The sequence below is a fragment of the Cryptomeria japonica genome, chromosome 4 (genome assembly GCF_030272615.1).
Source record: "Cryptomeria japonica chromosome 4, Sugi_1.0, whole genome shotgun sequence".
Lineage (NCBI taxonomy): Eukaryota > Viridiplantae > Streptophyta > Pinopsida > Cupressales > Cupressaceae > Cryptomeria > Cryptomeria japonica.
Genome location: NC_081408.1, coordinates 114577637 through 114601596, shown reverse-complemented (window position 1 = coordinate 114601596; position 23960 = coordinate 114577637). Strand labels below are relative to the sequence as shown.

Sequence of the window (23960 nt, the reverse complement as noted above, 5' to 3'; positions counted from 1 at the left end):
TGTTTTTAATTTTATTATTTTTTATTATTATTTTTATTGTTTATTTAAGTTTTTATAATTTTATTAATAAAATTTAATTAGTATATTTTTTTTTGTATGTTTATTATTTTGTATGTCATTTGATATCATTGTATTGTTTTCTTAAATACTATTTAATTTAATAATACATAAATTTAATCAAATAATCAACATTTTAACAAAAAAAATTATATGCAATATTAAGCATTCACCTACACCTATCAAATCAAATTTTGAATAAATATATTTTAAATTTTCAATCTATATACAATATTTACATGGTTTGAATTTAATTTTTTTACTTGTGTGTAATTTATATACATTAGTTGTTGTAAATTTGAGCAAAAAGTTGTAGTTTGAATTAAATTTTTACTTATGTACAATTTTTACTTCTATGTAATTTTCCTCAAGAATGATATCTTCTAAAGTTCAATTTTCCTTTATTCTTAATATTTTTAGAATAATTAAACATATATATATTCTTAATATTTTTAGAATAATTAAACACACACACACACATATATATATATATATATATATATATATATATATATATATATATATATATATATATATATATATATATATATATATATATATATTCAAAAATAATTACAGCTTAGTTGGTTAAAGCATTGAGTTCTCAAAGTGGAGACCCAAGTTCAACTCCCATGAGGGACACCTTTGTGTAGAATTCTAAGTTGTGACTCTTGGTCGTGGATGCTCTATGATACTTTAATAAAAAAACAAAAAATTATACTTATTAAGAACTTCATACTATTTTTTTAATATGTGATTTTTAAAAACTATTTTTTTAATATGTGATTTTTAAAAATAAAATAATAATATTATTAAAATTTTAAAATAATATATATCTCAAAATCACTGATATATTATGATATATTATGGATGTTTTAGTTCATAATAATTATTAAAATAAATAAGTATCAATTAACATTAAAAATTAATCATATGACTTATTATTAAATATATATATAATTTGAAAATTAAACTATTATTTACTTAATGTCTTTTAAAAAGTTAAAAAATAATGCTATTAAAATTTACATATATATATTAAAATCACATAATTATATATTATAATACAATTATATTAAAATAAAAAATTAAAAAAAAATTAAATATATAACAATATTAAAATAATAATTTAATAAAAAGAAAAAATGAATAAAACTTAAAAACATAAACAATAAAAATCAAATTTTAAAAGAAATTAAAATAATATAAATTAAAACATTAAAGGTTAATAATAAAAATAAAACTTTAGTGCCCATCAAGACTTCTGCCACCTGGGATTCCCCCAACAGTCCAGTACGGTGACAGGTTTTCCACATAAAACAAATTTCAGTACGATATGTGCAGGAGAGTACACTTAAGCAGGCAAATGATAGTCAGTGCTCCCCTGTCCGTGGTGGGCCGCGACTATTCTGGTTTCAAAACGGACTTTTTGTATAGCGTGATAGCAATGTGTTAGTCAATCACAGCCATTTATTGCAAAATCGACAGTGTAAAATGCGCCACATGTTAGTCAATCCATACTGCCATTTTGGAATCAGAATAGACGCATTCCTTGTGTTGTACCCACCTCTAATCCACTGTTGCAACAATCTATATACAATCTCCTTACACAAATAATCTGTCCTCCCATATTTCCTGAAATGTCATACGTGTCAACCGCAGCCGTTTATTGCAAAATCGACGGTGTAAAACGCGCCGCATGTTAGTCAATCCGTGCTGCTATTTTGGAGCCAGAATAGACGCGTCCCTTGTATTGTACCCACCTGTAATCCACTGTTGCAACAGTCTATATACAATCTCCTTACCCAAATAATATGTCCTCCCATATTGCCTGAAACGCCACACATTTGCCAAATTCTTATTGTCATTTATAGTAACATTTAATTTATAGTCCTTGGAGGAGCCACATCCCCATCAACAGAACCTTCTCTTTTGTTTTACTATATGAATGACTGGCATGTATTTGCAGAGTGATCCTCTACATGAATGCTGGCCTGCCACCACTTGATGTCTTTGTTGAAAAGACGAACAGTGTGTCATGGTTCATGGATGCATCTATTCTGGTTTCAAAATGGCAGTACGGATTGACTAACACGCATGTTAGTCGTGTGTTTTACACCATCGATTTTGCAATAAACAGTTGCGATTGACTAACACGTCCCTATCACGCTGTACGAAAGATCCGTTTTGGAACCAGAATAGCCACAGCCGTCATTGGTTTATCTTCCATGAGAGCTTCTGAGACTTCCACATCCATGCCTTTTATACCATAAACATCAATGTCCATGTTCCATAGATGTCTCCAAAACCTTCAAAAATCTAGATTTTTATTTAATACTTTAGTAATTTTGAGTGGTATAAAGATTTTTTTCATCAGATCATACTTCGATGTTACCTTTTTACTATTACATGAAGGCATATAACATGGGTACAGTGAGATGAAGATACAATCCTATTGTTTTATAAAATATTTCATTTTTACTGTGAGATGAAGATAGAATCCTATTGTGTTTTCTTTAACTTGTTTCTTACGGAAGTGAAGAGTTTCCTAGAAGAATCTGTCAGATACAGTGCTGCTTGAGAGCTACTATAAATATAGGTGGTCTTAGCTGAACCACAAGTTACCCCAGAGAGTGCTAGTGTATGAGAATTTCAGTGATGGATAGTGGTGTAGAGGCTTTGGTTGCCATTGTGGTTGTATTGTTTGGGGGGGTGGTTTTAAAGCTTTTTAGAGATCTCATATGGAGGCCTTTCACCTTCTCTAATGCTTATAGAAAGCAAGGAATCAAAGGTTCACCTTACCATGTCCTTGTAGGAAGTTTGCCTGAGTACAGAGAGTTTATGAGGAAAGCCCAAGCAGAGCCCATGAAGGAGATTTCTCACGACATAGTTCCTAGAGTTATGCCTCACTACCACAAGTGGAGTCAGATACATGGTTGTCTCTCTTTTCTGTGTCGTTTGTACTGCTTCAACAAACATATCATAGTGCTCTTATTCAGAGTAGCTTACTGAACATATTTGCATTTAGGGATTCTAAAATATACTGTTAGTTTTCTTTCATTGAAATTTCAGATGATGGATTAGCAAGTTGTCTGGTTTGTCTTGGCAGCATATGTTTTATTTATTTTATGTTTTCCTACCAACCAAACTGTTCGAGTTTATCAAAATTATGCATCTCTTTCAACTTCTTTACTACTGAACTATAACTCTTTATGTTAAAAATTTAATATTCCTCCTTGTCTGTGTTTTTTCCATCTTGGGTTTGATCTAGTACTAATTCTAGAATGTAGTGGAAGTGTATTTTAAGGCTGCTTTTATAAACCTATTTTGTTCATGTTTATTTATTTTAATATAAATTTTTTTATATAAATACTACATATAAGTCAAATTATAATATTGCTATCAAATTATTTTTTAAAACTATACAATTTAATCTTAATAACAATATCATAATTAATGCTTTCTAGAATATCTTATTCATCAATATTCTTCATGTCTTTATTATATAGATGACATTTCATTTCATTTCAGTTGTTTGATGATCCTAATCTTCCAGCTTAACTTACCTATTTCAGCTCTTTTTCTTACTGTAATATAGTGTAGTTTAGAGGGTGTTCAGGTGGTCAGCAGTAAATTAACAGAATGTTACTGAATTTAGCTGTGGATCATTTAATAAGAATGAAATAAGTGAGATTCATTATTGCATTAAAAAAGTAAGAATTTTTTCAATGACTTAACATTCTTCTGTATTAAGGGAAGATCAACCTTTTCAGCAAGATGCTTTTTGTGTTTTCAAATGATTTGGAGAATTATTTGTAATCTAAGGAAGAAAGATTGATTAACAGTCTAAGCATAATAGTTGGCCTAAATTTTTCACAGGTCATTATTTCTACAATAAATTATCTAAATTTTTTTATTAATATTTCAGATTGTTGAGATATTTCTGTAATAAATCATCTAATTTTTTTAATTAATATTTCAGATTGCACTCAACAATCTACCTTCTGTCTGATAGATAGATTTGATATTTTTTTTCCTCTTGTTCAGGCTATTATTTTTCAAATATTAATTTTGAAAATCAATTAAATTTATTTTCTGCATGGATTGTGATTACAAAACCCACTACTATTTTTGCCTTCTATAAGCTTAAACAAAAACAGCTCTCTACCATTCATAAATCACCAATAGGATTTACAATATTGGAGTACGGTAAGTGTTGGGCCTCTTACCTCCTCGGGGCGCTATTTTTTTCCATTTCAGTGGATAAATTTTCAGCTACCTCTGCAAAACTAGAGTTAGAATCTGACAGCTCCAAAATTACTCTTTTAACGATCCAAAACTTCAGAGCAGACAGAAATAGGAGCAACTGTTCTACTAAATGCTGAACAAAGTATTACCGACCTTAAGCACTACTCACATAATGGTCAAAATTCTATAAAATTCACCTGGTTCAATTATAATTTTACAGTTTATGGACAGTATCTGATTATGGTGGTGTTAATTTGTTTATGGCCAGGAGAAACCTTTTTCTACTGGTATGGAATTCATTCCAGGCTGTATATTGCAGAACCTGAGCTAATTAAGGAAATGCTGTCCGACAAATTTGGTTATTATTACAAGGCTACCCCCAGGCCTCTTGTATTGGCTTTACTGGGTAAAGGACTAGTTTTCGTACATGGACTGGAGTGGGTTACCCACAAAAGAATCATGACCCCTGCCTTCAATGTTGACAAACTCAAGGTTTGAAATATTCTTCAATCTTCACACAAATTAAGAGACTTTACTTCATAATAGTTTTTGTTACTATTTCTGAATTACATTGCGTATTTGTTTATATCAACATTTCATCCATCATCAGAATGATAAATAGCTCATATAATAGAAAATAAGATATAAAGGTTAAATATATTAATGCTTTTAATGATAAATAGCTCATAGAAAATAAGATATAAAGGTCAAATGTACTGATGCTTTTTCCCATGTCAGGCCATGGTGAAGAGAATGGCTGCTTGCACTTCATCCATGCTTGAGAGATGGCAAGAGATGGTGACTCAGGAAGACTTTCATGCTAAAGAAATTGAAGTTCATGGCGAGGTCAGAGCATTGACAGCAGACATCATATCCCATACTGTATTTGGTAGCAGTTTTAATGAAGGCAAGAAAGTATATGAATTGCAAACAGAATTACAAAGCATGGCTGCAGAGGCTGAACGTTGTATCTTTATCCCAGGAAGCCAGTAATTGCAACACCTCTATTTCTCAACAATTTTTAACTGTTTAAGCTTATGCAAAATTGTTTCAAGTTCATCACCTTCGACGTATACTTACATGATGTTCAGAGTTTATATTATGCATGTAACATCAGCTTAGTCTGCTTGCCCTAGGGCTACATATAAACTTCCTTTTTTATATCAACCTATGGGTAAGGCGTGTAGGCGTTGATTGTTTTTTTCGGTGCAGATATATTCCTACAAGTAAGAACAGATATGCATGGAAGGTTGATAGGAGGGTGAAGGAAATCCTGAAGACTATAATTCAGAGCAGGTTACAGGCCACCCCAGAAGGAGCAACTGATCTTGGCTATGGAAATGACCTACTTGGAGTAATGATGACTGCCAACAGAGGGGAATTGAATGGCAACCAAAAGAACTTGAGCATGACTATTGATGAAATCATGAACGAATGTAAGACAGTTTTCTTTGCAGGCCATGAAACTACTTCCAATCTATTAAACTGGGCATTATTCTTGCTGGCCATAAATCCAGAATGGCAGGAAAAGTTACGAAATGAAGTCATCAGTGTCTGTGGCACAGATATCCCAGATGCAGACATGCTTAGCAGGTTAAAATCGGTATGTGTTCTAAGATAGTCCACAACTCTTGAATTTTATTTACTGATTTCTCAGTACAACTTCATAGGAGAAATTGTTTTAGGTAAATGGTGAACCTTGTTTTAATTCTGGCACATCACCTTAGAATAGGTTTAATCTATTCATTCCTTTTCATCTTTTTATAGAAAAACCGACTTTTAAAATTCTGAAAGTTGTTTAATATGTGAGACTCCTGTCTACTCGTTAAGCGAAAGCTTTAGAGATCAACACTGTCTATTGCTTCTTAGTTTTCATACTGATTGCAATTAGTCAGGCTACTTGGTTCACCCAGATTAACTCTCCACATAAGCACAGCCCGTTTGAATTTTAGATGTCAAAATCAATGTTTATGTAACCTATGGAGTGGATTACAGAAATGTTAAAGAGGATGGCTCAATTTTGCATCAATCATGAAATCTTGTAATAATCCAACAATTGGTTTGGGGTTAATCATCATGGACTGTTATAGTTCATATCAGAAGTGCATCTATATTCGGTGTGTCTGACTCTGGTTGCATCATTGTTAGTCATCATTTCTAGCGGTTGCATTTCTCCCTGCTTATGTTTCTAGTAGTGGATTGTCTCAGTAACTGGTTGGGAGCTACTCTTAAAGCCTTCATTGGGAACCTTTCTCTTGCAGCATTCATCTTAGAGGGATTTGTTGTTCCTAGGATACAAATTTATGCAGGTTGAATATAGGGAAGGATAAGTCTAATAGTAATATGTAAGTGAACATGTTCTTATTTTATATTGTAAGACTCTAGAATTTCCCTAAAATACTAAGGTAATGAAGGAGCTAGGATCTTTGGTCTACCCTTATTCCAGTAGTTGTTTTTTTCTTCGTTATTACCTGCAAGCTTGCACTTTTTTTTTTATTACTGATTCATTTATAAACATAAAAAATTTACAGTTCATACTGTTTTAACTATTATTTTTTAGGATTTGATTAACTAACTGTAGATATAGTAGTGGATTGGTTTTTATGTCAATTAGCCTGGGTCCCAACTTCTTCCATTTATTTAGGCACCTGGGTCTGCTAAACTCTCATTTCTTTCTTCTCATGTTTTCATTTGCTGATGAATATAAAATTTGATCCGAACATTGAACATAAAAATCAATAGCTAGAACATTATTGATTCATTGTTCATTATTCATCAGTCTTATGAATTGACTGGACAATAACAAATATTTGATTGCAAATTAAGTAATGCTATTATTGGTAAATGAAGGTTTAATGCTCCTGAATGTTTTACATTTTTTTGCAGATGACTATGGTCATAAATGAAACTCTAAGATTGTACCCACCTGCTACAATAATACTGAGAAAAGTATACAGAGAAATGAAGCTAGGTCCTATTGTACTTCCTAAAGGAGCAGCAATCACATTGCCCATATTAGCAGTGCAACACAGTGAGAAGTTCTGGGGTCCAGATGCCAACATGTTCAAACCAGAGAGATTTGCAGAAGGTGCTTCAAAGGCATCTATTCACCCAAATGCTTTCATTCCATTTTCCGTAGGCCCAAGGGCATGCTTTGGCCAAAACTTCGCCATGTTGGAGGCAAAGACTCTTCTCTGCATGATTTTACAGAGGTTCTCATTCACTCTGTCCCCTGTTTACAAACATGCACCTATTGCTGCGCTTACTCTGCAGCCTCAGTATGGTATGCCAATCATATTCAAGACTATAGAGTTATAATTTCAGATAAAAGGTGTTCCACTCCTAGGTCCCCCATACCTATTTTTCATGCTATTTTCTAATTTTATGTATAATTTATAGGGTTTCAGGGGCACTTCTAGGTGTCCCTGCCCTGTTTTATGTTCCATCCCTCCACCCCATCTCAGAAGGCAACTCCCTTCAACATGTGTAGAAATCCATTGCCAAGATAAGCATTCTTAGCTTCCAAAGATATAGTAGGATCCTTCCTTAGGTCTGTTAAAGCTACAATTGGCTATAATTGAGGTTTGTATTTTTTAAACTAAGGTGTTTTTAAATCTGGATGAATATATGTACTCATCTTACATGTTTGTATATATATCTGCTTTTATATAGTAGATTATAGGGATGATTATAATTTTTCTAAAATAAATAAAACTTAAATTAGATGTTTAAATATAAAATATATATTAATTTGTAATTCAAAATTACAAAATCTATAAATACTTTTCATATATGTTAGATTTTTAAAAGAAAATGGAAAAAGGTTATATTTTGGGAGGAAATTTTGGGGTATTACATAAAGTTAGGTGAGAGTTAGGGTTCACATTATTAGTATTTGTCGTTAGGCTAGTACTATTGCAATTGGTTGCACATAATTTTCATTAACTTGTTATTATTCAATTGCTCTCCTACCAGTTATATCTATGAATTTTTTCTTTCGATTTCTTTTTAAAAATTTTAAATAGTTAAGATGCATAATTTTTAAGTTTCATGAAATTTTTTAGGTACGCTAAAAATTTGTTGAATAATATAAAATTTAATAAATTAATTAGTTGTGAAATCTTGATAGTTACCATTACAAGGTAACAAATCTTTTCAAGTAATTTATAAATTGCTCTTGGTTGGCTAGGTTAGCATTATGCTCACTCAATTTAATACTATTAAATTTTAATAACATAACAAGATTAAAATATTATTAATATAATCATAAAAATTATAAAGTAGTAATATAAATTTTAATATAATAAATATTAATACAATGTAATATTAAAAAAATTTCTCACTTTCCTTTCTTTTCCTCTCATTTATTTATTACATTTATATGTACTAATTTGATTGAGATGACCTATTCATTCATTATAATTAATACCATATAAATTATTAATCTCTTCTATTTGCTAATTGTTTGGAAAAAACATATTCAATTTCTATTAGTGTTAGAGTTTAATTATATTTATAGCTTAGTGTTAGAGTTTAATTAGGAGTAGGGTTCAATTAGGGTTAGGACTATGATTCAATTAGTGTTTAATTGAAGTTTAAAAAGAAATTTTTGAGTTTGGATTAAATTATGGTTATAATTCAAACATGGTTAGGGTAAGGATTTAATTAGGATAAGGGTTAGGTATAAAGTTAAATTAGAGTTAGAGTTAAGGATCAATTAACCTTATAGGTAAAAATTTTGATTTGAAGTTGGTTAAATTATGGTTAGGATTCAAAGAGATTAGGAATACAATTCAATTTAGATTAGAGTTATAATTGAAATTAGAGAGAGAAATTCAATTAGAGTTAGGTTAGGGTAAGGGTTAAGATTAGTGTTCAAAAATTATTAATCTATTGTATGTGTTAATTGTTTGCAAAAAAGCATACTATTACAAATCTAAACGGCAAATCTAAATGGCAAGTACTAGCCACTACGTGGCACTTGTTTGATAAAGATTACAATTATAGATGAAAATTTTAGGTATAGTATTGATTTAAGGTTACATTGGAAGTTATTATCCAATATCAAAATTCTAAATGAATTTTTCTAGACTTGATTCATAAATAATATGAACAAAAATAATATTTTTTAAAAAAATTATCATATTTTTAAATATAAAATTATATTACTCACCATTAAAAATTAAGAAAAGATTTTTTTTAAATATCGACATTAAAAGTAAAAATATTAATATTTAAAATATTTATGTACGTTATTTATCTAAACTAACACTAATATTAGAAATCTAAACCTTAAAGTTAATAAATTCTTAAATCTAATAACCTTAAAAACCAAGAAATAAATAAAAGATAAAACCTATTTAAATATTAAAAACAAAAGAAATATAAAATCTAATATTTGTTATTTCAAGTCAAATTATGATGAAATTGAATAATGGTGCAAACATCATTGGCATACTTAGTGATGGTTTAGTTGCAATTGGCTTGGTAGACATGTATGCAAAATATGGAAGCATTGATAAGGAAAGTGAATTATTTCAAAGAAAGCTTTAAAGAAATGTGATCACATGAAATACTGCATCTTCACATTACAAATTTGTATGATCTCTCAGCACTCTAAATAAATTACTTTGACTATATTTGACTATCAGCATAGCCATTGCACCTCATTAAGGTGCAAGTGTTTGTTCATAAATTAAGTCAAACTACTATGAAAGACAAAAGTAGGTTATACTCATCATGCTAAATCTTATTGACAATCATACCTACACTTTCAAACATTAAGCTAGAATACTAGTATGATTAAAAGAAGTCTTTTCTTTCATGATTATTTGGGTTATAAGATTAGTAAACCATCTATATTTTTTTAAATACGTTTTATTAAAAAAAATAGTTGAAGTAGTTACATCTTGAGTTTTAGATATCAAATTTAAAGAGAAAAAAAAACTTATTAAGTGGAAAGAGTTAGAAGTTGTTAATCTCTTCTTTTTTGAAAAATGTGTGAGCCTATCTAAAGAGTGGGCTAACTTCATACTACTTAAATTCGTACATGTTAAGTTGAACAACTTCCAAATTATTTGATGAAAATATTATAATAAAACTATCCTACAAAAATACGGGTGGTATTGGATCTCCTCCCAAAGTCAAACCAACAAAGTGAGGAATAAAAAAAAATACAAAAAAAGCAAGTTTTTGAATCCTACAAAAGAAATAGAAGTCAAGTTATTAGTCCACTAGAAATAAAAGGAAACCATCACAATTATGATGCAAGGACAACACCAATCTTTCACCTCACTTTGGTTAGGGACTTAATTAGTTAAACCTATGTTTGGGATCTATGTCATCAAATATAAACATGCAATTGCAAGTTTTGTTGACATGTGTCATTAAGTGGTGCTTTTGAAAATCAATCAAAAACCATATGGAAGGTAGTCAATAGATGTTTGTTAAACCCATCAAAAGATGACTATTGAAATCCTTAATTTTATGTAGCTAACTATCTCTCACATCTCTCCTCGATTTATAAACTTCAAGTATGAATTGTCGCTTAGCCACTAGGATCGGGATTAAAAATGGCTAGGGTTAGGGAAAATCTTTAGGCTTGGTATTCCAAGTGCTAGGGTTAAATAATATAGCTACCACATTGGGAGAAACCCTAATCATTTGCATGCACCCACTATTGTGTCTAATGTCAATGTATTGGTGGTAGGTAGGGACATAAGAATGTAAGAAGGATAATTCTAATAGGTGTAGGGGTTGAAAACACATGTTCAACAAGTGTGAAAAATAATACAACCATAATTGCACCTCCCTTGTAAGAGGCTAACATTCTTTACAAACTCCAATTAAGCATTTTTGTAAGTCGATAATAGCTACATGGTTTTGTGGGTATATTCTCTTTGTTTCTACTTTCTCTTTTGTAGGTTTAAGGGTTTGAATGTACAAGATGAAAAGAGATTTAGGTTGTTTAGGGTAGGAATTTGTTATATATTTTATATGCCAAAATTGAATAAGTAAAATGGCATATTGCACATTCTATTGCGTACAGATGTATATATTTTTGTATCTACAATATATACACTTGTTTACATAAGAAAATTTAAATTATTACAATATTTACACATATTTAGTCTTATATAACTTAGATGTATAATATCTCCATCTATTCCAAGTTGTTGGTAAGAAAAATTATCAACACTTTTAGTCTCCATCCATGTTTCCAACTATTTTAACATATATATGTCATCATTTTCAATATATATTTTGTTTGATTATGATGGCTTGAATGTAAGAAATAATTGCTTATATGTAGTTGCAGATGTGAAATATTTGCAAGTGTCCAATTATTTTAAATGTTTATTTGATATGTTTTTCTTTGCTTAAATATTAATAAATGTGTGTGTGTGCACGTATATTTCATGTTTTGCAACTTTAGATCTATATATATCCATATTGCATGCATTTGTCTAGGTATGAGGATTAGAATGTATACATATTTGAAATCATAAATATGAAAAATTTATTAGTTGTGCAATTCATATTTCTAATTATTTCAAACATTTTACAAGTCATCATTCTATGTACAAATAATTTTGTTGTACGTATGCACTATATATTATTTTTCATCATTTAAATCTACAATGATATTATATGAAATATTTTAGATGTTATTATTATTTTATTTAGAAATCATTGAAGAATGTGTGTGTGTGTGGGTGCATGCATGCATGTGTGTATATGTAAATGTGTGCACATACACACACGCGCGCCTGTGCGTATGTATATAAAATTCTTTTGTATGGGCTTTTGTAAGGTGGGTGGATTAAGAGAATATGCAAATCAATAAATATTGCATGTATATTATATGTATATATGTAATCATAGTTCATAACATTATATGATGAGGCCTTGTCTTTGTCATGCTTCAGGAAGGGTTCCTGGTACATCTTGATTTTATTGTTATTGTTACCAAGTTTTGTTGTTGCTACCTCAATATCACCCTTATCAATGAGATCTTGAATATAGTTCTTCATTTTCGTACACTTTCTGTGTGGGGGAAAAAGTGACACTAAGCAAACATGCCCTAATCTCACTTTCAATCACACACTTGTGGAATACAAAAGAGCCTAAAGGTATCACACAATTGGCTACTTCTTTTTGTGGAAGAGAGAGCCACGAGCTACCTATTAGGATTTCTATTCCTTTGTTGCAAATGATAGATAGAATGATGCAAGTTCAACTATTAACCCTAAAGTGTAAGTATGAACTAGTAACAAGATTGCAAAATTGAGATTAAACAATGGAAAACTGTAAACACAAGGACAAGATAAGAATGCAGATGTGTACCCGGAGTTAAAATCTGAGTGAAAATGTTCGGGACGAGGGCGCGGGCACCACTGTCCTGATTCTGCTCCTGAAACTGTTGTTTTGCAACCTGAAAAGCTGTCGGAAAAATGCTGAAACTTGCTGTCTGACAGAAGGACCAGGGCGCCCAGCACCCCTATCCTGGCAGGACCAGGGCGCCCCACGCCCCTGTCCTGGTCTTTTGCTCTGGAATTTGGTGTGTTATTCAGTCTCCGTCTGCTTCCATCGGATCTACAACTTGCGGCGTCGTCCGAATCCCGAAACCTGCACTTATATCTAAAAAGGTATGGTGGGCGGCTATATAGGGTTTTGCCTTAGTCAAACCCCCGCTTTGGTGATTTCCACCTCCATGAATAGCCAAGTTGTATTGTAAAAGTAGTGTGTGCAGATCTTGTGTGTGTGCAAGATCCTAAAATGCAAGTAAGCAAACTAGAGCAACCTAGAAAGTAAACCCTAATTGCTTGTACATGATAATGTAAGTGCTCCAAATCAAGATGCAAAGTGATCTAAAGCATGAATACAAATGATATGATGAAGCTTATGCAAAGACATGAAAACAACATGAAACCATACCCAACCCCAAGGGAGGTGTACAAGCCAATCTTCAGTCGGTGATCCCTTATTGCTCTTCAATGTCTTCAAAGCCCTAAATGGATGAATGAATTTGATGAATGCTTGATGGATAGATGTTGAATGTTGTTGAAGTCTTCAAAGATCTGCTCTTTCGCTGCGTAGAAGGTTCTTGAAAACAAAATTCGGATCCTTTCAAATGAAGAAAGAGAGCTCTTATATATGAAACCCTAGGTCTTAATTTCAACTTTTGGCCGACCTAGAGATTGAATCTCCTACCAATTTCTTGGAGTTAAGCTTTATTTTATGATTGGATCGCGCTCCTAAAATTTCAGGAAAAATGTCCGGGACCGTGTGCACTTCGGGCACCATGGTCCCGACAACTTTTCACCAAATTTTCAGGGCCATCGGATATGATGATTTTAGAGAGAATCTCGAAGTTACAAGTGATTTTGAGATGTTTTGACCCTCGAAATCAAGCCCCCAAGTTCAAAATAGGACTTAATTAGGGTTTTTGATTAAATGATGTATTGGAGGAATAACATGAAAGGGGCACACTTTAATGAAAGGGCCCAACTTTATGATGTGGAAGATGATGAAATAGAACCTTAGACCTAATTAATTTGATTAATTAAGTGCTAAAGGGGAAATGCAATGCCAATGCAAAATGCGCCAAGGCGGGTGCTAAACTAGGTGTGAAATTGTACTGCTTTAGCAAGTGCATACAATTTATGACGTTACACTTTCGTGTATCATGCCCGTTGATACGGTGATAGTCATAGTACTCATTCTCATTATACCACCTAGGTTTGGGTTGGTTAGGATCAAACAAGCAGGTTATCAAAAATACAACTGTACCAGCCTAGACAAGCTTTTGAAACACAACCTCAATGGGCTCAACAAGAGGGGTATACTCCCTTGGAGCCTGATTGTTAGATCAGGGTGGTCACCCCTAGATTGAGACATTGTTGGGGGGTCTTTGAGATTGATTTTGATTGTTTTTCGTGATTGTTGGATTGATTGTTGGTGGTGGGTTTTGGAGGAGCGGCCACAATTTGGACCTGCTTTGCATCAGTGACACCATCGTTGACTACGTTCTTGTTCTTAGACCAAAATTTTGGTTTATCATTATGATAAGAGGAAGTATTATGATTTGATTTCTGATAATGCTTTAGAGTGTCATCCTCTAACAAGACACGCACAAGGGCTAAGACTTTATTAGTCAACTTTTGTAATGATTTTATACACTGAGTTGTCAAAGGTTTTGATAGTTCGGGTACCAAATTTTTCTAGAATAATTCAATTTGATGTTCCTCTGGCACATCCCACTGGAATTTCTTGATAAGGTATCGCCACCTCTGCAAGAAGTTGGTGAAAGTTTCTCCAGGCCTATGTTTTGTGTTGCAAAGGTCCATCATGGAAACATCATTCACAATGTTGTAAGAACATGGGCCATGAACTTTTCTACTAAGTCTAGAAAGGAGGTGATAGAACCTTTGGGCAGGGATGAGAACCATGCAAGAGCGTCTCCCATGAGACTCTTAGAGAAGAGTCTACGGAGATATAAATCACTATAGGAGACTTCTTGGCATAAGATGTGAAACTCACGGACATGGTCTCGGAGGTCCCCCTGACCCTCGTACTTTATGAACTTAGGCATCTCAAACCCTAGTGGGTAAGGTGCAACCGATAGCAAGGATCATAATGACAAGGACGAAATTCCTCAAATGAATAAGGTTTTCTTTTGTTAGTCCCTTCATTTTTTGATGATATTTTTCATGTCCTAAATTTCCTTGATTATATCATGTTGTGGGTCTTGGACATGATGGACTGTGTTTGCCTCGGGTATCTGGTGAGTCGTGGAAGGTATACCACCACCAATAATATATTGGTAGGATGAACAAGCAGGAATGTGAGACGTGATGACCAATGTGATGAGGACTTGAGAGGTGACGATTGGTCGCGATCCGTGGATCGTGGTAGTGTGAGGAAGAGAAGTATTGATGAAATTAGTGGTATTGTTGAGAGGGATGGAAGATTGGGGAATAGAGACATGTGGGTGAGTAGAAGAGGATGGCATAGAAGCATGTTAGAGAATAGACGTGATTGTAGGATTTGAAAAATACAAATCCACAGAACCCAAAAGAAACCTGCATGCAAGAAACCTGTCACAGAGAAAGAGAGAGAACGAATACAAGGGTTTTGGCTCTGACAAAGAGAAAAGATGTATTATCAGAGAAAAATGAATCAAGAATATGAATAATACAAGAGATCAATCCTTATAAAGGAGATCAACACCAAAAGGAAAACCTAACCCTAAGGTGTGAGCATTTAATAATTAAATATTAATTATTAAATGACTAATGTATGCATAAAGAGAAATCTTAAGAGGAGAGCAAAGTTAATTAATTACTTTACTCTAACACCCCCCCTTAAGATGAGCTACAATGCAGCTACAAACAATGCAGAAGAAAGCAAAGGAACTACAATGCAAAAGAGGGTCCCGGCAACAAGGCCTGATGAGGTACCCAAATACAAGAAAATCTCTATAAAGTGGAGTAAAGGAGAAAACCCAGCGGGAAAAAACTCCTCTCCAAAAAGAGATAAAGAATCATGCTGAAAAGAAAACATGAAGGAAGGAAGGCCTCATTGAGACCCCCCAAGGACAACTTCCTTCACCCCAAGCATTGAGCGCAACTGAAGATAGCGCGGAGATGCCAAAGGTTTAGTGAAGATGTCAGCAACCTGCTCCTCTGTAGGAATATACTCCAAGATGAGAGAACCATCCTGAATCAACTGTCTGATGAAGTGCATGTGGATTTCAATATGCTTTGTCCGCTGATGCTCCACTGGGTTGCGAGAAATGTGAATGGCACTCTGGTTGTCACACCAAAGAATAGTGGGACAATCTGGAGGAAACCCAAACTCTGTCATCGATTGCCGAAGCCATAAAACCTCCTGACTGGCTAACACTGCTGCACGGTACTCAACCTCTGTAGATGATAATGCAATAGCAGATTGCTTCTTGCAAGACCATGTGATAGGACCAGAACCAAGGCAAAAAATGAAGCCAGAAGTAGACTTCCGATCATTGACATCACCAGCCCAATCGGAGTCAGTGAAGCCAATGATGTGAGGGGATCCTGAAGAGTAGTGAATGCCATAATGTGTGGTGCCCCGAATATATCTCAAAATACGTTTGGCTGCTTGCCAATGGCTCTCATGAGGATCATGGGAGAACCGAGAGACAAGGCCAACCGCAAAGGAAAGATCAGGACGAGAATGTGTCAGGTACAACAGACTGCCAACCAACTGCCTGTATAAAGTGGGGTCTACTGAAGGAGTAGAGCAAGTGGAAGACAAAACAACACCTGACTGAAATGGAGTGGGGGCAAACTTGCAATCAAGCATGCCAAATCGCTGAAGCATATCAAGAGCATACTTCTCCTGAAAAATGGAAATCCCATCCGAAGACTGAATAACCTGTAGACCCAGAAAGAAGTGCAAGAGACCAAGATCGGTCATCTCAAACTGCTCCATCAAAGCTCTCTGAACACTCTGAATCATGGAGGATGAGCTACCTGTAATGATGAGATCATCTACATATAGCACTAGAATCAAAAGATCACCCTCCTGACGCTAAATATAGACTGTGTGATCGGAATGACAGCGTGTGAAGTGCGAGGAAAGCAAGAAGGAGTCCATCTTCTCATACCAAGCCCTGGGGGCTTGTTTGAGACCATACAATGAACGTCGAAGTCTGCAAACCAAAGAAGTGTCCTGCACAAAACCCTGAGGCTGCTCCATATAGATCTCCTCATGTAGGTCTCCATGCAAGAAGGCACTCTTCACATCCATCTGAAACACTGTCCATCCCTGTGAAGCTGCAAGTGAAAGTACCAGGCGCATAGAATTCATCTTGGCGACAGGAGCAAAGGTCTCAGAGTAGTCAATACCCTCTACCTGAGAAAACCCCTTCGCAACAAGACGGGCCTTATACTTATCAATAGAACCATCTGCAGCATACTTGGTACGATACACCCACTTGCACCGAACCAACTTTCTTCCCTTAGGAAGAGAACAAAGATCCCAAGTATGATTCTTCATCAAAGAAGAATACTCCTCATCCATGGCCCTATCCCACTCTGGGTGTCCTGTCGCCTCTGAAAAGACTAGAACCAAATGTCTGAGCACGAGTGCGACGAGTATCTGAAGGATCACCTGCCAAAGAACCAGCTGCATCAACAGTATCACGGGCCCACTTCGGCAAAGACGGAGCAACTGGTGGTGGTGGAGATGGTGGATCATGATCTACATCATCCTCAAGAGATAAGTAATCCTCAAGAGATGAAGAGGAAGGAGTAGGCAATGAGGGAGAAGCTGGTGATGGAGAATCCATCTGAGGATAGCACTCATCAAACTGGACATCCCGCCGAAACAAGACCTCTCTAGAATCAGGATCAAACAACCTGTATGCCTTAACATCCTCACAGTAGCCAACAAATATGAGTGGTCGGCTCTTCCTCTCCATGGCTATCCGCTGAGCATCAGGAATAAATGCCCAAGCCTCACTACCAAAAACTCAGAATGTAGAAACATCAGGCTTGACATGGGTCCAAGCCTCCTCAGGAGTTATATGTCGTAATGCCTTATGGGGCATCCGGTTCTGAATATAATTGGCACAATTGACTGCCTCAGCCCAAAATGAAGAACTCATAGCTCGAGACTGTATCATACAATTTGCCATCTCCCGTAAGGTTCTGTTCTTTCTCTCAGCAACACCATTCTGTTGAGGGGTATAAGGAACTGTAAACTGATGCTGTAAACCATGCTCAGTGCAAAAATCTCTGAAAGCCTGATTTACATACTCCCCCCCATTATCTGTGCGTATCCTCCTGATAGAAAGTCCAGATTGCTTCTCCACAAATGTCTTAAACTTCCTGAAAGAGTCAAAGACATCAGACTTGTACTTAAGAAAGTACACCCATGTACGTCTGGAGAAGTCATCAATAAAAGTGAGTACATAATGGGCCCCTGAAAAAGAAGGAGTCGGAAAGGACATAAGATCACTGTGTACCAACTCTAGGGTTGCCCTAGCACGAGAGGCTCGACCCTTAGGAAAAGGATCCCGATGATGTTTGCCAAGGACACAACCACGACATACACCATCTGTACAAGAAATCTGTGGAAGCCCAATCACAAGTACCTGTGTACTCATCTGCTGTAGATATCTGTAATTGACATGACCAAAACGCTCATGCCAAAGCCTGCTCACTGAATCTGCATGTGCTATAAGAGAGGAACCAACAGTGTCTGAACTCTCAAAGCCATCAAAACTATATAAGTGAGATGCAGAATCCACACTCCCAGTAGCCACAACCAAGTCAGGATCATGAAGATCTCGAATAACCACATCATGTGGAGAGAACTCAACTGTCTTACCAGAGCCAGAGTGGCAAATCTGATAAACAGATAGAAGGTTTGTCGAAATGTCAGGAACCAAAAGCACATCCTGAAGACAACCACCATCCAATGAAACAGTACCAGAACCCTGAACGAAAAGTTGTGCTGAGTCACCAACTGCAATATGTCGAGTGCCTGTAGGAGCAAGAGCGGTGACCAAATCCTGTGTGTGTGTCATATGGTGAGAGGCACCAGAATCTAGAATCCAAGTGGATGCTGAGGGCAATGCTCGTGCAGAAAGAGCATGACCTTTCCCTGTGGGCTGTGAAGGAGGTTGTGGTGCACTGATATTATGCTGCTGCATGGCTTCCTCCAAAGCCTCTAAATGTTTCCAACACCTGGAAACGGGATGTCCTTCCTTGCCACAAAAACTGCAAGGATCACCTGATTTCTTCTTAGTCTTGGAGGAAGACTCACCAGACTTTGAAGATTTGCCCTGTTTAGAATTGAATTGTGGTTTTGAATCAAACTTAGGTGGTGGCTTGGAGGGATTCTCACTAACCTCTGAATCTTTCTTAGGCTTCGATTTCTGCTTCTGTTTTCCTTTAGAGGACTGGGCTACCAATGCTTGGTTCTGTGAACCTGAAAGTGAATCCAACTGCTTAAGCTTAGCTTGCTCACGAGTCAGACGATCACAAAAGACCTCAAAAGAAGGCATGACATGTCGAGCACCCAAGGCATCCATGGTGGAATAGAAGGTCGAAGAGAAGATCTGAAATGGACCCCGAAGCTTAGAGAGAATCAGGAAAATGCACTCTGTATCAGTCTTAGTCTTACCACAACCTTGCAAGATAGATCTTTGCTGTTTGAACTTCATCAGAAAGTCCTCAATAGAAGGAAATGAATCAGGTACCAAGGAAGTTAACTCTGCCTCAAGCTGCAAAGCTCTGAACTCGTTGACAGTACCAAAAAGTCCCTCAAACTTGGTCCAAATGGCTCGAGGAGTGATACAACCCTCAAGATGAAACTGGAGACTGTCGGAAATGTGTAAAGCCATCAATCCCATAGCCTGATCCATATTGTTCCTGTGCTGCATAATCTCAAAAGGACGTGTCAACTGAGGTTGAACCTCATCCAAACAGGACCATAACCCTTTTGACTGGAGAAGAGTCATCATGCGACCCTTCCAAGTGTGGTAATTATGCGGTGTGAGAGATTCAATAGGTCTATCTGCCATCCTGTGAACTGTGCCTCAACTGCTCTGAATTTTTAATTATTATTAAGTGGTCTTTCAGAACTAGACAGAAGATGTAGAAGGGGGTTTGATTTTTTTTGTATTGGTGTTTGTAAATTCTGGTTTTCTGATATAAATAACAGAAAGCAAGAGAAAACACCCCCCCACAATGCAAAAAACTAATCCCCAGTACAAACTGAAAGCCAGAAAATGATAGAAAGCAATAACGGGTTGAGACAAAATTTGGAGCACCTGAAGATTTTTCTGATGAAATAGACTGTAGATCTGGAAAGAGCACAGAACCACCTTTCCGACGCCTATTCGCTTTCGAAAAACGGAGTCCGTATGCAAAAGATATGGCTCCTGGAGTGCAAAAAACTTGTTCTGACTTCGACTAGCAAAAAACACTGCAAAACGGAAAAATCAGAAAAAAAGATATCCATTTTTTAGATCGAGCTCGGAACCAGCTTTCCAATGCCTATTTTCATTCGAAAATCCGAGCTAAAATGCCCGAGTTATACCCGATTTAGTAAAACTGCTCCAAAAGAGCCCAAATAGACCCTTTAAGCCCTCAAGGGCTTAAAAAAAATAAGCCCCTGGTCCTCTGGGCGACCAGGGGCGGGCGCAGGGGGCGGTGGCGCGAGGGCAGTGCTGTGGTGGCAGGAAACGCACTGGCTGGGCGCGGGCGGCGCGCAGGCTGGCGGCAGGCGGCTGGCGGCGCGCAGGCGGCGCAGCGGGGGTTACCGCCGGCGGCGGTGGCCGCCGGGCTGCGCACCGGCGGCGCTGGACTCCAAAGGGCTGCGCCCTTTTTAATAAAACTGGCTGCGCTTTTTTCAATTAAAAAAATAGCTTTTTTTTTTTTTTTTTTGAATTTTCGCCTCGGTTTTCGTGCCCTAGGGCCGTACGGCCTTGGGGCCAAAAAAAATTTGCCTCCTGGAGCAACTGTGTCCAAATCAGATGAATTTTATATGGAAATAGGGGTTTTTGGGCGCTACGAGCTCAACAGTGAGGTCCGTTTGGGCTCAAAGTGCACCGAAAAAAAAAATACCCCCTATTCCAAAATAAAAAACAGAAGACAAACACAGATCTGATGCAACCAAAACCTGGATCTCAAAATCTTTCAAAAGTCTGAACAAGCTATAGCAGATCTGGCTCTGATACCATGTAGGATTTGAAAAATACAAATCCATAGAACCCAAAAGAAACCTGCATGCAAGAAACCTGCATGCAAGAAACCTGTCACAGAGAAAGAGAGAGAACGAATACAAGGGTTTTGGCTCTGACAAAGAGAAAAGATGTATTATCAGAGAAAAATGAATCAAGAATATGAATAATACAAGAGATCAATCCTTATAAAGGAGATCAACACCAAAAGGAAAACCTAACCCTAAGGTGTGAGCATTTAATAATTAAATATTAATTATTAAATGACTAATGTATGCATAAAGAGAAATCTTAAGAGGAGAGCAAAGTTAATTAATTACTTTACTCTAACAGTGATCGGGTTGGATAATGGTATAGATTCCAAAAAGGAAGAAGGTTGGATGGAAACCACGGGGATGGATACTACAGGTGCTATAGATTGAGGATGAATAATAGGTGCAATGATGTGAGTAAGAGAAAATTCTCCCTGTGGTTGTTGATTAAGAATGGATCTATCGAAATCAGGGGGAAGACGAGCTCCATTTTCAATGAGGGTCTTTAAGAGACCACCAAGATTGTGGGGGATGAATTTCTCCATCATTTCTTGATTGTATGAATCCTCTAGGAATGTTCACACTTCCGAGGAGAGGTCATCTTGATCAACCATGTTAGGGTCCACTTGTGGTTGTGGATCTTGAATCTTGGGTTGCATGTTTTTCCCTTGTGTGGGGTCTTGTGTAGGGTCTTGATATAGGATACTAATGTTCGGCATGTCATATTGTCGTTTGACCATCTTCTTCTTTTGAGATTGAGTTGTGACCATACAAGAATAATCTTTAGGGAAGATTTGTTGAAAGAAAAACTTGATGAAAGGACAACGAAAATTTTGGATTTTGATTTGATTTAGATCTAATGAAGTTGGATAGAATGATTGATTAGGTCTTGAGATTAGGGAAAATTTTGATTAAGATTGCACCTTAGTCCTTGGATGAGGATTTTAGGTGGGGGATGTAGATGAAAACCACAAACAAGGTGACAACCAAGTTGGGTAAAATGTAGACCTTAGGATAATGATCAAAGTCTCTTTCTACTAAAGATTGACTAATGATCCCAAGAAAAATAAATATACAGGATTGGGGTCTTGAGCGATCCAAAAGATGAGGCAAAGGCACTTGGGAGAGATTATTTCCCAAGCACAAAAGTCAAATGATTAATTGATTTAAGATGAGGCCTAAATAAAACTTCACAAGGTATAAAACCTTAGAGTGAGGTTGATTTGATTTGAATGATTGATTGAAGGATGATTGATTAAGGATTGATTTGATTGGTTGAGGATTGATTTGATTAAGGTTTGATTACACAGTTGATTGATGTGCTAAGTCCTTGGAGATTTTTTATGATGAAAGATCAGAGAAGGGCGATAGTGATGACTAAAAGAAATTGATGACTAGATTATCCTTGAGATGGAAATGACTCAATAAGTGATAGGTTCAGATGGAAAATTGTATGAAGGAATGCAACTACCCTAATTTTGACGATGTTATTGAAAGACAAGCCTGATCCTTGATGTAGGGCACAGACTCTTAGTTCATCACTAGCATCAAACTCATTTTTATGACCATGAATATAATCATGATAACTATGCAAGAAGGTCCTATGCTTAAGAAAGAGTTTGTGGTCGATGTTCCAAAACTTATGATGTCTAATAAGTTGGGCTTGAGTGAGATTCTTCTTCTTGATTGGATGGTGGATAGATTTCTTGGGATGCTTGTACAACTTAGGCTTATGGAACATGAGGTGGACTAGATTTGGAATTTGACTATTCAAGGTGTGAAAATTTGGATTTGAGAATTTTTTTCAAATATGGAAAGTGGGGAGGTTGTTTGTCAATCTACTCTTGTCAAGAAAACATCAACCATAGAAAACACATTGGCCAAGTGTAACATTCAATGTCGAGTGTGCAAATGATGTGGGGCCTAGATTAGCCCAAATTGATTTTACGGGTATAGCACAAATGAAAACACTTGAAGACAACACAACTTAGACTAGAAAGTGGAAGTCAATTGATAGGCCCCTCGCATAAGCAATACCTCACTCAGGCGAACAAATAGAGATTCTAGTAGCATTGGCTCCCATCCATGACACTCACTTCTCGGGCATACCAGATTCTCTTACCCCAAAGATCCAATGATCTTATTAGATGGGGAATTTATGTCTCATCCTGAGTGGATACATGAGGAGTAACTTTGGGGTATGATCCACATCCCCTGCACTATCAAATGTAGGATTTTGGCTACTAAAATGGGTGTCTAGTGTAATTTATGAGGGATCACCAATCCGATGACAAATTCTTGAAGCAAGCCATTTAAGGCTCTAACTGAGCTTATCAGTACAGGGAGGGCCCCCACATACGTCAAATTCACTCAAAACTCCAGCCGTTTGACTAGCTTATTTATATAGTGGCTCAAAAAACCTGCTCGAGATCGCATCGGGAGAGTCAATATCCTCGACGTGTCCCAATTCAAGGTACCCTTATGGGGTGATGAAATCCCCAATCAAGAATACCCCTCAACTACCAAAATGAAAAAGAGGGTGTTGTTGATCACTCATTCTCTTACACCCAAGATCCATGAAGGCAAGGGGAGAGGATATTAGAGTGCAACGGTGGGTTCACCCAACACTAAATGTGTAATAGCACCAAACACAAAAGACAATGGTTCATTTTAATCCAACATGTTCATAGTTTTGTAACTAGAAATGCAACAAACAAACTACTTTAGTGGAAAAAATTATGTCTTAGACCAACATGATGCAGCAAAAATAATTAGTAGTCTTAGTTTCTGGTCTTGGACAGACACTGGTACAGATCTACAAAACTCAGAATTTGATCAATAAAAAAAAATCCCTAAGGATATAGTGTAAGCATTGTTCCATAGACAGA

General features: G+C 35.9%; 1 protein-coding gene across 1 annotated transcript; it reads left to right on the top strand.

Moving 5' to 3' along the window:
- The first annotated feature begins 2566 nt into the window (after positions 1-2566).
- LOC131046162 (cytochrome P450 709B1-like) lies at positions 2567-7924 on the top strand. Its single transcript, XM_057979835.2, has 5 exons — positions 2567-2992; positions 4574-4797; positions 5044-5294; positions 5518-5908; positions 7192-7924. Exons 1-5 carry the CDS (start codon positions 2701-2703, stop codon positions 7621-7623), a joined length of 1590 nt encoding a protein of 529 aa, XP_057835818.1. The 5' UTR covers positions 2567-2700; the 3' UTR covers positions 7624-7924.
- The last annotated feature ends 16036 nt before the right edge of the window (positions 7925-23960 follow it).

Excerpts from the sequence above, each read along its gene's own strand:
- LOC131046162 (XM_057979835.2), top strand. The coding sequence starts at position 2,701 with ATGAGAATTTCAGTGATGGATAGTGGTGTAGAGGCTTTGGTTGCCATT. Across the intron at positions 5,295-5,517 it reads ATCTTTATCCCAGGAAGCCA|ATATATTCCTACAAGTAAGA; the intron begins GTAATTGCAACA and ends TTTTCGGTGCAG. Across the intron at positions 5,909-7,191 it reads TGCTTAGCAGGTTAAAATCG|ATGACTATGGTCATAAATGA; the intron begins GTATGTGTTCTA and ends ATTTTTTTGCAG.